The sequence below is a fragment of the Neoarius graeffei genome, chromosome 15 (assembly GCF_027579695.1).
Source record: "Neoarius graeffei isolate fNeoGra1 chromosome 15, fNeoGra1.pri, whole genome shotgun sequence".
Lineage (NCBI taxonomy): Eukaryota > Metazoa > Chordata > Actinopteri > Siluriformes > Ariidae > Neoarius > Neoarius graeffei.
The window spans coordinates 26,524,838-26,538,456 of record NC_083583.1 but is presented as its reverse complement, the minus strand read 5'-3'; the positions used below and the strand labels follow the sequence as shown (position 1 = coordinate 26,538,456).

The 13,619-nt window shown below is 40.3% G+C and overlaps 1 protein-coding gene across 1 annotated transcript in view; it reads right to left on the bottom strand.

Annotated features, from left to right (window-relative positions):
• Positions 1 to 13,619, bottom strand: part of pcsk6 (proprotein convertase subtilisin/kexin type 6) — a 183,526-nt gene that overhangs the window by 125,116 nt on the left and 44,791 nt on the right. The window contains exon 6 of the mRNA XM_060941090.1: positions 7,848 to 7,936. Coding sequence (XP_060797073.1) covers positions 7,848 to 7,936 — 89 coding nt within the window. The remainder of the gene's footprint in view (positions 1 to 7,847; positions 7,937 to 13,619) is intronic.

Below are 13,619 nucleotides of genomic sequence, written 5' to 3'. Positions count from 1 at the left end.
TGTTGTTGACATTAGCTAGTCAACAATAGCTACTACAGAAGAACAAAGAGGTTACAATGGGTTATTTTAGCCTATTTGGTTACACACTCGCCGCCACAGAATGTTAACAGCAATGTAATGCCTTTTCTAGCTAGTTTTATTCGTCTTACCTCCAACAAAGTGGTCACTACACAAGTGTTGGTATGCCGAGGGCTGCCAATCTGTTAATGGCCGCTATCCATCTTCTCCGTCGGGATCCAATAAAATGATAACCCTTGCCTTGTTTGTTGATGGTTACTACATCCAGGTGCACAACAATATAGTGGCATGATGGAAGTCTTGCTGAAAGTAAAAACTTTCTTTGCTGCCGTTCCTCAATGTTGGCTGTGGTAAACTACTGGTAGTACACGTCCAAAATGGCGGCCGCGTTTGTCGTGATGTCACGTGAAAAGGGTCCATACCCAAATGTATGTGCACTACCACTGAAAAAGTGAGGTTTTTTTAAAAACAGATCCCGTTTCAACCTATGTCAGTACGTGAGTCTTTGAAAGAACGTCTCATGAGACATTTCTCAAGACATATCGTGAGAAATGTGAGTACATGACAGAATGGTTAAGAGTTCATGGAAGATATAAAGATAGAATATTCATTTAAACCTCTGGGGAAGTTTTCATGAGGCTATTAATTGTACCAGAAGAGCAAAGCACATATTTAAAAGGTGCTTAAAGCAACTGAGCAGGTAAAAAAAAAAAAAACACTCCAAAAGCTGAAGTGTGAATGCTTTCAGCAAACAAGAAAAAGGTGACATCAGAGGCAGTTCCTAATCATCGAAGGTAAAGCAGACAATAATATAGAAGTCATGACTTCTTCAGCTTGACTTTCCATTATTTTGGCTAATTCATACAGATACGCTACAGACAGAACAGCCTCTAATAAGATCTTGTGCAGCCTTTTGGACTTTCATTCTCTAGATTTGTAGTATGCTTTTGTGATGTAAAATGTCAGTGAAATCTGATCTGCCAGTATAAACGCAATGTTCATTGACTCTAAACATGCCTCTGGCACAGTTTTACTGTCACTGAAACAAAGAAAGCCAAATAAAATCTAATTCATTGATAAACCAAAGACAAGTGGTGACACAGAAAAAGACATGTTTATGCCCTCCTGTGAGTACAGCAAGCAAGTATGCATGTCACTCAGCACAGCTCCAAATTAAAACAAAAATTTGCTTACAAACGCAAGAATGTCAGTCCACTACAACAATAAGCATGTGCCTTCGTCAGAAGTTTAGCACGGTATGTTATAAAGCTTTGCTGTCTGTCATCCTGATAAGTCATTCATACACAATGTAAAGTTTGATTGTGCTGTCTATTGAGTGTGTTTTGTTTGTGTTCAGTGCATTGGTTGAACTGTGGTTTAGCACAAGACTTTGAGTGCAGAGGCTAATGGTGCACATTTGGCTAACTTGTAGAGGGTTGCACTCTTGGTTGAGCAGAGCAAGGTGTGTAATGTTCAGAGCATAGTCTGTAAACATTACTCTGCAAAATTGTGTACACTACCGTTCAAAAGTTTGGGGTCACTTTGAAATGTCCTTATTTTTGAAAGAAAAAGCACTGTTCTTTTCAATGAAGATCACTTTAAACCAGGGCTTTGAACCAGAATTTTTTTCCTATTGGTTCGTTCCGAACAGAAACGGAATTTTAACGTTTCCGGTTTTGGGTTCCACCATTAAATAGACGTTCCCGAACCGGTTAGAACAAAAAAAATTTCGTTCCCGGAACGGTTAATTACGTTCCCTGTCAGCTGTTTAACAAATGGCTATAAAATTATGTCTCTGTCTCATCCAGCTTAAGCCAAATGTAGGCTAATTCTATTACAACCTTCATTAAATAAGACAAGAAATAATTCAAAACAATTATTATTTCAAATGTTGGTGATTTGGATTCTCAGTATGTCTTCCCATCTACACAAACAGAAAAAGTGCCAAAAATGAAAGAGAATTCGTTTAGTGTGTTACCAAAGGCTAGTCAGGCCCTATAGAGGGCTACCGCATGACGTCACCGCGCCGCGAGATTTTGTTAGGCGCCATATTGGAAGACCAAGTACACATCTATGCAAGTACATACATACATAAAACAAACTACACCTGAAATGTAGCCAGGGCCGGTTCTGCCCTAATCTGGACCCGGGTGCAACATCGCGCAACCCCCCCCCCCCCCCAAAAAAAAAAAACACCAGTCTAAATCAGGACAACCATCATATAACTATAAACATTTTATATCAACTATTTTAACTAAATGGGCTATAATAAATAAGCCTGCAGGCAGCCACGGCGGGCTGCCTCAGAAAACTAACCATTCAATGACAACTGAAAACCTGCAGCCACGGCGGGCTGCCTCAGAAAAGTAACCATTTGTCCTACCTTAAAACTCGTTTTGCATTTTCTGCCTCCTTTTTTGTATTTTCGACCCTCCGTTTATTTTCTTTCCTTTTCTGAAAACCCGATTTGTGTCCAGACATTTTGTTCTGCTACCAACGAACTAACTCGTCAGGTCTCGTCTCTCGAGCCCGCGATGATTCCCGTGGGAAGGGCAACAACTGATACATTTTTACAAACAGCCAATAGGGAGGTTGCAACGTTCAGGCTCTTCTTTGTTCAGACACTCATGGCTTTTTTATTTGTAGGCTACGGAAACTTTGAGGAACGAAATAAAAACCGGTATTAACCGGTTACCATTATTTTTAATAAGCGTTTCTGTTCCGGAACATAAAAAATAATAAAGTTTCTGGTTTCGTTTCTGTTCCATGTGAAATAGAAAAAGTTCCCGGTTTTCGTTCCTTGACCCGGTTCAAAGCCCTGCTTTAAACTAATCAGAAATACACTCTATACATTGCTAATGTGGTAAATGACTATAGATAGTTTTCACATGACGTCACAGAGTCGGGGATTCCCTGGTGGCGGCCATCTTGCGGGGCAAGCTTACCGTACGGGTCACTGAGCACACATTGTAACGCGCGAGTTACATTTATTTTTATATATATATATATATATATATATATATATATATATATATATATATAATTTACATTTATAGTTACATTATTACTATTTAAAGCTAGCAATGGTGCACACCTGTTGTATTCACGGCTGTCGTAATAGGTCAAATGATGAAGTCAAGCAGAGCTTTTATGTAATTCCCACTGTACGGGAGCACGAAGGCGAGCAAACAATATATATTACAAAGTTTATACTGACATGGTACTGTAATACCACTAATGGATGTAAAATTTGTCTTAAATCAACTTGATATTATACAGACACATATATTTATATGCAGTGTTGAGAGCTCTAAAATTCCAATGTTTACATACCTTGGCTGTAATTAGGACACGGCTCTCACTTGTTTTTATATGGTGGACTTCGCGGCCCCAGCCACAGACAAAATAATTGTATGACTCCAGCGACTTGTATGCTTTGAGGTCGTCAAGTGCGTAGGCACTTTTACTATTCACGAAATAATTCACAATATCAGGGTACGATATGGATGGCAGCCCTGCATAGTCACTTGAAAATGCTTCTTTGTCCACTTCGTAGGGGTCAATTCCCCCAATCAAGGCCAGTTTGGCTGCATACTGTTGTCGTGAGATGTCGTCCAATGTATCCATATACTTCCGTTTGCTTGATTTTGCCAACATTGATCTTTATTTTAGAAAACTGACTATATAGCTTAATAAATTCGTCCGAGATAACGTAGCCGGTAGTGGCGATGGTCCGTTTTGCTTGCCCCACAAAATGGCGGCTGGGGGGCATTCCCCGGAATGCCGTGACGTCAGTGAAAACTATCTATTCTAGCTAAATTCTACTAAATGTCTGGTTTTTGGTGCAATATCTCCATAAGTGTATAGAGGCCCATTTCCAGCAACTATCACTCCAGTGTTCTAATGGTACAATGTGTTTGCTCATTGCCTCAGAAGGCTAATGGATGATTAGAAAACCCTTGTACAATCATGTTAGCACAGCTGAAAACAGTTGAGCTCTTTAGAGAAGCTATAAAACTGACCTTCCTTTGAGCAGATTGAGTTTCTGGAGCATCACATTTGTGGGGTCGATTAAATGCTCAAAATGGCCAGAAAAATGTCTTGACTATATTTTCTATTCATTTTACGACTTATGGTGGTAAATAAAAGTGTGACTTTTCATGGAAAACACAAAATTGTCTGGGTGACCCCAAACTTTTGAACGGTAGTGTATTTGTTTACAACCATGTTACGTTAATTTTTTTTCCCTTTAGTTTTCACGGTGTTCGATGCTATACTCATGTTCAAGAGGAATAAATCACATATGCACACGTCAGAGACTCCCTGCTGTTGTTCTTAATTCCAAGGACTGCTACAGTGTTAGTAAATAATCCCATGTTATATTTTAAAAAGCAAATAAAAAAATAAGTGCTGCATAAAAACCCATCTATCTTATGGAAATAAAGATACAAATTTTGTGTCTGGTGGTCAAGTGTTTATGAGATACATTGCCTTGCACTTACGATCGGGTTTCCTGTGGTGGTACACGTATGTCATTCGTTTGTACGTCATACGGTCACAAAAGCCATCAAAAATCAGGCCGATGCATTACCGTATTCTCTTAAGTATGGAACTTCGCTCTGTGTGCTTTGCACGCAGGGAGCTCTGCTATAATTGAATTATTCAGATTGAACAGATGATGAATTTTAATCGAATACAAATACAGATTTGATTAGGAAGATTGCTAGAAAGCTTCACATTGAAACAAGGTGTGTGCATTGGGACTGGGATCCCGCAGGAGGAAACAAAAAAGTTATCTGAGCACAATTTTGTTACTTTCATGTGACTCTTGTATTAACCTCATAGATAGGGTTGCCAGGTTCCAACCCATCTACGACTCAAAACAGGAAAAAAAGACCTGAACTAGCCCACACAGTTCAGTCACTGGGAGATTTTTTTTTTCTGAGTCTCTGCATGAGAAACACAGGACAACATATCTCTGCTTGGAGTTTCCAGAAATGAATCAATTTATTCAATTAATTAAGTTTAAAAACTTTTTTCTTGTACGTTTCTTAGGCAACACGATGATGTAGTGGTTATCACTGTTGTCTCACAGCAAGAAAGTTCTGGGTTTGAGCCCAGCTGCCGATGGGGGCCCTTTCTGTGTGGAGTTTGCACGTTCTCCCCATGTCTGCGTGGGCTGAAGTGCCCTTGAGCAAGGCACCTAACCCCCAACTGCTCCCTGGGCACTATAGCATGGCTACCCACTGCTCTGGGTATGTGTGTGCGCGCGCATGTGTGTGATCACTGCTTCAGATGGGTTAAATGCAGAGAGGAATTTCACTGTGCTTAAGTGTACGTGTGATAAATAAATAAAAGTTGTTCTTAGTTGTTGTTCTTGTTCATTGGGCCTTATGTATCTAGCTGGATATGAACATATTTATTTGTAAATCGTACACACAAGCTTTTATTCAAGAAACTTGGTATGCATGAAAATCCTGTAAATTTGGAAAAATTCATAGACTACTCATGCTCCTGAGTTGTGTACATTTCTGGAGAAGAAAACTAACTAATATAAACCTTGATCTGACCGATTTCAAATCATACAATCAAATATTCAAATTCAAATAACTTCCATTTCTGCCTTTCAGTCTCTACCTTCATTGTTCATTTTGAGTCAAAATAAATTCCACTTCTGTCTTTCAGACTTTACCCCTATCGTTCATTTTGTACCATCTGTGCACTTGAACATTTATGAAGCTATGTGGGTGTCACTAAATGTAAATGAGCTGTGTCAGGAGTACGCTTTGCACTTTACTGGCGATCAACATACACACGTGACTATAAAGAAAATATGAGTTTCTCCAAAACTTTTGTAAATCCAGCAGAATTTTTTTTGTTCTGTTTGGCATACACAAACATCCATCCATCATCTGTAGCCACTTATCCTGTTCTACAGGGTTGCTGGCAAACTGGAGCCTATCCCAGCTGACTATGGGCGAGAGGTGGGTACACCCTGGACAAGTCGCCAGGTTATCACAGGGCTGACACAGAGACAAACAACCATTCACACTCACATTCACACCTACGGTCAATTTAGAGCCACCAATTAACCTAACCTGCATGTCTTTGGACTGTAGGGGAAACCGGAGCACCCGGAGGAAACCCACACAGACACGAGGAGAACATGCAAAACTCCACACAGAAAGGCCCTTGCTGGCCGCGAACCCAGTACCTTCTTGCTGTGAGGCGACAGTGCTAACCACTACACCACAAACACTTACACACAATTTTACTAAAAGATTGATAAATGAGACCCATTGTGTGTGCTTCTCGTCATTTTTAAACGCTTACACTCTATCACTGTTAAAAGAAAACCTTCACTGAAAATCAGACCGGCATTTTAATGAAATGTAGCTTAAAGGACCCTATTTTGACTCACAGCATCAGTGCATCCCAGCTTCATTTTAGATTCTGATAGTGTGTCCAGAAAACTTTTCTGATGTTTCTGGAATGTACCAAACTCAAAACCTACAGGGCCACTGCAAAAGTAATGTTTTTATAACACTTTGGATGGTCCATTCTTAATAATCGCATGACTATCCAGTAGTTTTTAATGACAATATACCTATATGAACTATTAAATCAGTTGATAGTTTGTTGAATGTCTAAAAATATAACCACATGAATCAATAGAACAGTTGCTGAGAAATACATTAAAGTGTAAATAATCTACACATGCTTTGTTGAAAGAACTTTTTGTGCTAACTTTGTTAATAGGAAATGTGTATTCTATTGATAAAAATAATGACTATTAACTATGACTATAAGGCTTATGGCTTGTTCAGGACAGTCACCTGAGAGCATGTTGACCCTTTTCAGGCTACATCCACACGACAACGGCAACGAGATTTTATTTAAAAAAAATATCGCGTCCACATGGGCAACGGATCAGTAAAATATCAGGTACATATGGCAACGCAACGCTTGCTGAAAACGATGCAATACACATGCCACACCACTACGTGCGCTGTAAGACGGTCCCATCGGAGACACCAGAACAATAGAAGAAGTAAACGCATGCGCATAAACCCCTTCTTCTACCCGGTGTGAAGCACTGTCAGGAACAAACACACAACAAGAAGAAGAAGAAGGCTGCGACTACGCGAGGAAATCGTGCCTTCTGTGTGTACAAATTAGTTTTATTAGTGTGTATAGTTTTATATAACTTAATTTTCTTATTGTGTGTGAACATTTTGAAAAGCATTTTTATATAACTTTTTATATTGTGTGTGAACATTTTGAAAAGCAGTCTTATCCAATAAAAAAAGAAATTCAAGAAATGGTTCAGTTACTTGTTTATTTAAAAGAAAAGCTGTATACAAAAGTGAATGCAATGCAGTGGTTCATACAAAACAGTGAGAGTGCTGCTTGTTCTAGTCATGTGGTTGAGACGTCATCGTAAACAAATCCGTTCTACTCATCCAGACGACTTCACAACGGCGCCGTTGCCAGATTTTTCCACTCTGGAACCCGTTCTCAAAAAATATCGTTGTGGGGCACCCAAAACGCTGGTGCCGTGTGGACGCCAGGCCGAAACGATAAACAATTTTATCAGATTCACCTGAATCCGTTGCCGTGTGGACAGGGCCACATTCGTGACTGTAGATTGTCTAAAAGCAGACTGCTGAAATAAACTGTTACCAAAGGTGCTTAAAGACAATGGCCTGCATATGCATATAAAACATCTCAAAGTAAAAATTCATCCAAAATTATCTCAGATGTGCACTAACATTTATAAATAAGACAGTGTAAGCAATGCAATTAATGTTTTGGGGAAATTAACCTACCTCCAATTCGGGCATTGTAGGCAATACCCACAATGCAGTGCGAGTTGTTGGCCACAGCAGCCACCTCCCCAGCACATCGGGTCCCATGCCTGTGATTCAGACAGAGAGATTCATATAGAAGTCAGTACTAATAAGTACGCATCCCTGATACTCCTTCTCTAATAAATTTATCAGAGCATGAAAAAGCACCTGATTGACCTGTATGCAGTTTCGTTACAAAGCACAGCAACAGGATGCTGAAAAAAGCAGCGTGAGAAACAACTTAACACTAGAATTCTGGGGATTTTCATCCCAAGTGAAAGGGGGTGCCCCTCCTCTTTCTTGCCACACAAGCTAACCCCTCCCTCTTCAGCACAGTTATCACCTATGCGACTTTACATTATTATGTAAAGGTGAGTTTTTGTCAGTTTGAGCAAAGCAGCACCTGACAAAGAGGAAAAAAACCTGTGTGCGTACTTGTCATAAGCACAATACATGCATTAGCGCAGAATGTGTAGCTTTCAAAAGAGACAGAATCAGACAATCTAAAAATAAGTGTGCTTTTATGCAAGAATAAAACTGAGAAAATAAAAATATTCAAATGACATAATTTAGTATACAGAGCCCTCCACAATTATTGGCACCCCTGGTTAAGATGTGTTAAAAGCCTTAAAATAAATTCAATTTTTATTGCAGAAGCATAATCTCACACTGAAAATTGTAGAAAAACGTAACCTTTAACTCACGTGAATTAAAAAAAAATAATTAAAAATCCCTAACAAAGAAATAATTATTTTTCATAAAATCACCTGTTCCACAATTACTGGCACCCATAACAATTCCTAGAAAATAAATGTAATTGAAGTATTTCTGTCATTTCTACTGTAGTTTATAAAGTTGATCAGAGTATCTAGGAACCTTTAATTAGTAATTCATCACATCCTGTTTCCCTGGGGTATAAATATGATGTGACACAGAGGCCTGTTTCTCTTATCCACTCTTCAACATGGGAAAGACAAGAGAACACACCATTCAAGTAAGGCAGATGTGTGTCGACCTTCATAAGTCACGCAATGGCTACAAGAAAATAGCCACTCGCCTACACCTGCCCATATCTACAGTCAGAGGAATCATCAAGAAGTTTAAAACAACTGGAACAGTGGCAAACCAGCCTGGACGAGGACGCAAGTTTATCTTGCCACCACGCACAGTGAGGAGGATGGTAAGAGAAGTAAAAAGTTCTCCAAAGCTCACTGTTAGAGAATTGCATCAAAGAGTAGCATCTTGGGGTCACAAAGTCTCCATAACAACCATCAGGCGCTATCTACATGCCAACAAGCTGTTTGGGAGGCATGCACGGAAAAAGCCGTTTCTCACTTACAAGCATAAACGTAAACGTCTGGAGTTCGCTAAGCGGCACTGGGACATCAACTGGGACCGTGTGCTTTGGTCAGATGAGACCAAGATAGAGCTTTTTGGCAACAAACACTAATACATCACAAAAGATGAGTATGCGGAAAAGCACCTCATGCCCACTGTGAAGTATGGGAGAGGATCGGTGATGCTGTGGGCCTGTTTCTCTTCCAAAGGCCCCGGGAACCTTGTTAGGGTGCATGCCATCATGAACTCTTTGAAATACCAGGACGTTTTAAATCAAAATCTGGTGGCCTCTGCCCGAAAGCTGAAGCTGGGTCGTCACTGGGTCTTTCAGCAAGATAATGACCCTAAACATGTGGCCAAATCTACACAAAAATGGTTCACCAGACACAAAATCAAGCTCCTCCCATGGCCATCTCAGTCCCCAGACCTCAACCCAATTGAAAACCTGTGGGGTGAGCTGAAGAGGAGAGTGCATAGGAGAGGACCCAGGACTCTGGACGATTTAGAGAGATTGTGCAAAGAGGAATGGTCGAATATCCCTCTCTCTGTATTCTCCCATCTTGTGAAATGTTATAGGAGAAGATTAAGTGCTGTCTTGTTGGCAAAAGGGGGTTATTCAAAGTATTAACATCAAGGGTGCCAATAATTGTGGCACACATGATTTCCTGTAAAAGAATTATTTCTTAATGTGGGATTTTTTTTCCCACTCAATAAATGCACTTGAATTAAAGGTTGGATTTTTCTCTTTTTTTGCACTGTTGTCCTATATTATTTTAAACTAGATAGAACTCGACGCCAACGGCGTCGATGGGGATGCCTCCGCCTGGTAGACTACACGCCTTATTAAGTTGTGATTTGGGGATGGACATTTGACCTCACAGTAATCTTGACCTGTGACCTTTGAACCTCAAAATCTAATCAGTTCATGTTTGTCCCAAAGCGCACAAATGGTGAAAGTTTGGTGAAATTCCTTTCATTAGCCTTTGAGATATCGTGTTCACATGGTTTCGGGACGGAAGGACGGACGCACGCACGGACGGACAGACGGACAACCTGAAAACATAATGCCTCCTGCACCTTAAGGTGGCGGAGGCATAAAAAATGAATTTATTAGAAGCCTAAGAACATATCTTAACGAGGGGTGCCGATAATTGTGGAGGGCGCTGTATTTAGGTAAGGAGACAGTGTAGACAATGGAAAATAAGAATAAGAAAAAAAAAACATTAAGTTCAAGTGTAGACTTTGTGAAGTCCAAATAAATGGTAATGAAAAACTAATGCTAATTTGTATAGACTTAAGCAATATGTTAACGTTAAGGTCAACAGAGACAGTCTCCGACATGAATATGACAGCTTTGCACATATTGCAGTTCTGCTGATAAAACAAGCATTTAAATGAAAGTGACCTGGGACTTCTACCACACATATCTACTAATCCTTTAAAGGAATGATTTGGCAAAATAAATCAGATTTAAACTCTATTCAAACTGGGTTGTTTAATATGGAGAGGTTGTGTCATACAATTATTATTAGTGGATCTCACGGATTTTATGGTGCGTTCATGTGCTATGGGAATTATGGTAAATACCAAACGCCGACATGGAAAGCACACATGAACGCCCCCTCTTGTGGTATTTTCCACTGGGCAACTCGTAGAAAATTTTGATACACGAGTTGCCGAGATGAGATGAACTCTAACCTTTTCAACATGGCGGCGAGCAGTACAAGACACTAGAATGGTAAGCATTGTACGCTACTAAAGTTTTTTTTTACTAGTACTAGTGGGTAGTTTTTGGTGTCTATGCAATGTTGCGTCATTAACAAGTGTAAGGCAGCTGGGCCATAGAAGGTTCACGCTGCACGCTGCATGCTGCACGCTACACGCATGTAAAGAAAAGTGGACAAACGTAGCATGACTTGCTCTGGGCCATAGAACGGCGTTCACGTTGCACGCTGCACACTTCACGCGTGAAGCGAGAAATGAACATGCACACTTTTTTCTAGGCGTGAAGATGGAAATTCCAGTCAATGCATGCGGTCACCGCCGCGCCAGCCAATCAGAATGGGTCTAGGGAGATAACTCTATGCTTTCAGGGGAAAACTTCAGAAAAAATATAATTGAATGGTATAATTGAAAAATAGTTCTTCAACGGGATTGTCAAGCAGATTATAGAATGTTCGGTGAAATTCACCACGGGTTTCTCTCAGAAGGAAGTGTTCTCGGCTCCAAATTCTGTTCCTTTTTCTCTTCCTCTGTCTCAGTAAAAGCAGAATGAGGCAATCATCGTCATCCGAAGAGTCCATATTGTTGGTTACTCGGTCAAAGTAGAACAGACGCAACACGTGAACATCCAAGCATGAAGTTTAATGGCCCAGGGTCCGGTTCTTCACGTGAACGTGTAGCGTGTAGCATGCAGCGTGAACCTTCTATGGCCCAGCTGCCTAATATAATACGTTAGAAATCCGTTTCCTTTAAAAATGTGTTATGGTTTGTTTTTACCTATCCAGAGCAGACGCTATTGCTAACGATAGCTATCTGGTCCACCATCTTTAATTTTTGTCAACAACAACAAAAGCATGTGAACACAACACACTGGTAAATACCACTTCCCAACTGGAAAATATCATCTTCCCATAGCACATGAACGCAGCATTAGTCCTGTCAGTTTTTTTTTTTTTTAGAAACGACTTCTACAAGAGGAGTTTGCATGTTCTCCCCGTGTCCGCGTGGGTTTCCTCCGGGTGCTCCGGTTTCCCCCACAGTCCAAAGACATGCAGGTTAGGTTAACTGGTGACTCTAAATTGACCGTAGGTGTGAATGTGAGTGTGAATGGTTGCCTGTGTGTCAGCCCTGCGATGACCTGGCGACTTGTCCAGGGTGTACCCCGCCTTTCGCCCGTAGTCAGCTGGGATAGGCTCCAGCTTGCCTGCGACCCTGTAGAAGGATAAAGCGGCTAGAGATAATGAGATGAGATGAGATGAGAGACTTCTACAAGACACATGCCAACTACTGACAGAACAGTGACTCAACACAGGGGAGTAGGTGTTTCACAGCTGGACCCTACAGCCTAACTGGGTATAATGGAGAGTGTGAAAATTGGGATTAAAGAGGAAAAAGTTGGGCGAGGCTACAAAGACTGGAGCTCAGGGCTTGATCCAGGGGAACAGTTCCCTGTGGAGTCTGTGTCCTGGATCACTAATGCTGTGTTTAAAATATCTCAATTTCCAAGCTGACAAGGAAAATCAAAGAAAATGCCCCCTCAACTCACAATTCCTATTTGGAAAGTCAGGAAAGCCTCTTCAGCTCCAAATTCAGCAAGTGATGTCAAATCAATATGGCTGCTCAATAGTTTAAAAAAAAAGTAATATATTGACTTTTTTTCCCTGAATTATGCTGTTTGTACAGTACAAGTATTTGCTTGAGAGCAATCAACATACAGATTTACTAACTTGTGATCACCGTTAACTGGCTACATGATTGCTAACAAAAGATGAAAATGGAGGCATCCGTGTTTTTTCCCTTCTGTAACTCGAATGCACAAAGGTTCAAAAATGATATAATTCTAATTTCCCACTTCCAAGTTAACCACAGCATAAGCGTCAGCATGCCTTGCAATTTATCAGACCATTAGGAATAGGGTAATAAGCATGTGTGTGTGTGTGTGTGTGTGTGTGTGTGTGTAAATAATAAAAGGTACTAATACTTCCCAAGGCCTGGAACACTAACATATCTACCTCTACCATTTTACATCTCTCTTGTTGTCCATCATTCTCTCTCTCCTGCTAGTATTTTCACTCTCAGATTCTGCAGCATCTAAATTTACACACTTAAGCACCCTTTTAATTGATTTTCCCCCTACTTCTTCTGCTCCAACAGGCTCATTCCATTCTGCACAGATTAGAGTTCTAAGCGTGAAAAGGAAAATTAATTGAGAATCTTGAACTGTTGCACGTATTCAAAAATCAAGATAAGGAAAAAAGTTTCAATTGGAGTTTCGCCTCAGCTCTCTGCAGGTGTAGACAGAGACAATTTGTAAACATGAGGGGGGAGAAACAAGAACACACGTTAATTCAGGTGTTTATTGACAAGCAAAGCTGTTTTCAATTAAAGCCAAAGCCTTTCTCAATCCCGCATGATTTGGATGACTTCCGTGCCTTGACTTGACAACAAAACATGCCTTGCTTGTTACATGTGAAAAAAAAGTTGGGAAACTACACTATGGAAGTAGAATAGTTTTGAACTGAGACAATTGGGATTTGATGCTTCTTCACACATATAGATTAGAGAGTCATATCCGAGGCCACAGAGCTTGTTAACGGATCTGCTAACCTAAATGAATATGACAGCTTCACACATAGTGCGGTGCTGCTGACAAAACAAGCACTTACAGCAAGCAAAGTGAAATAGAACTTA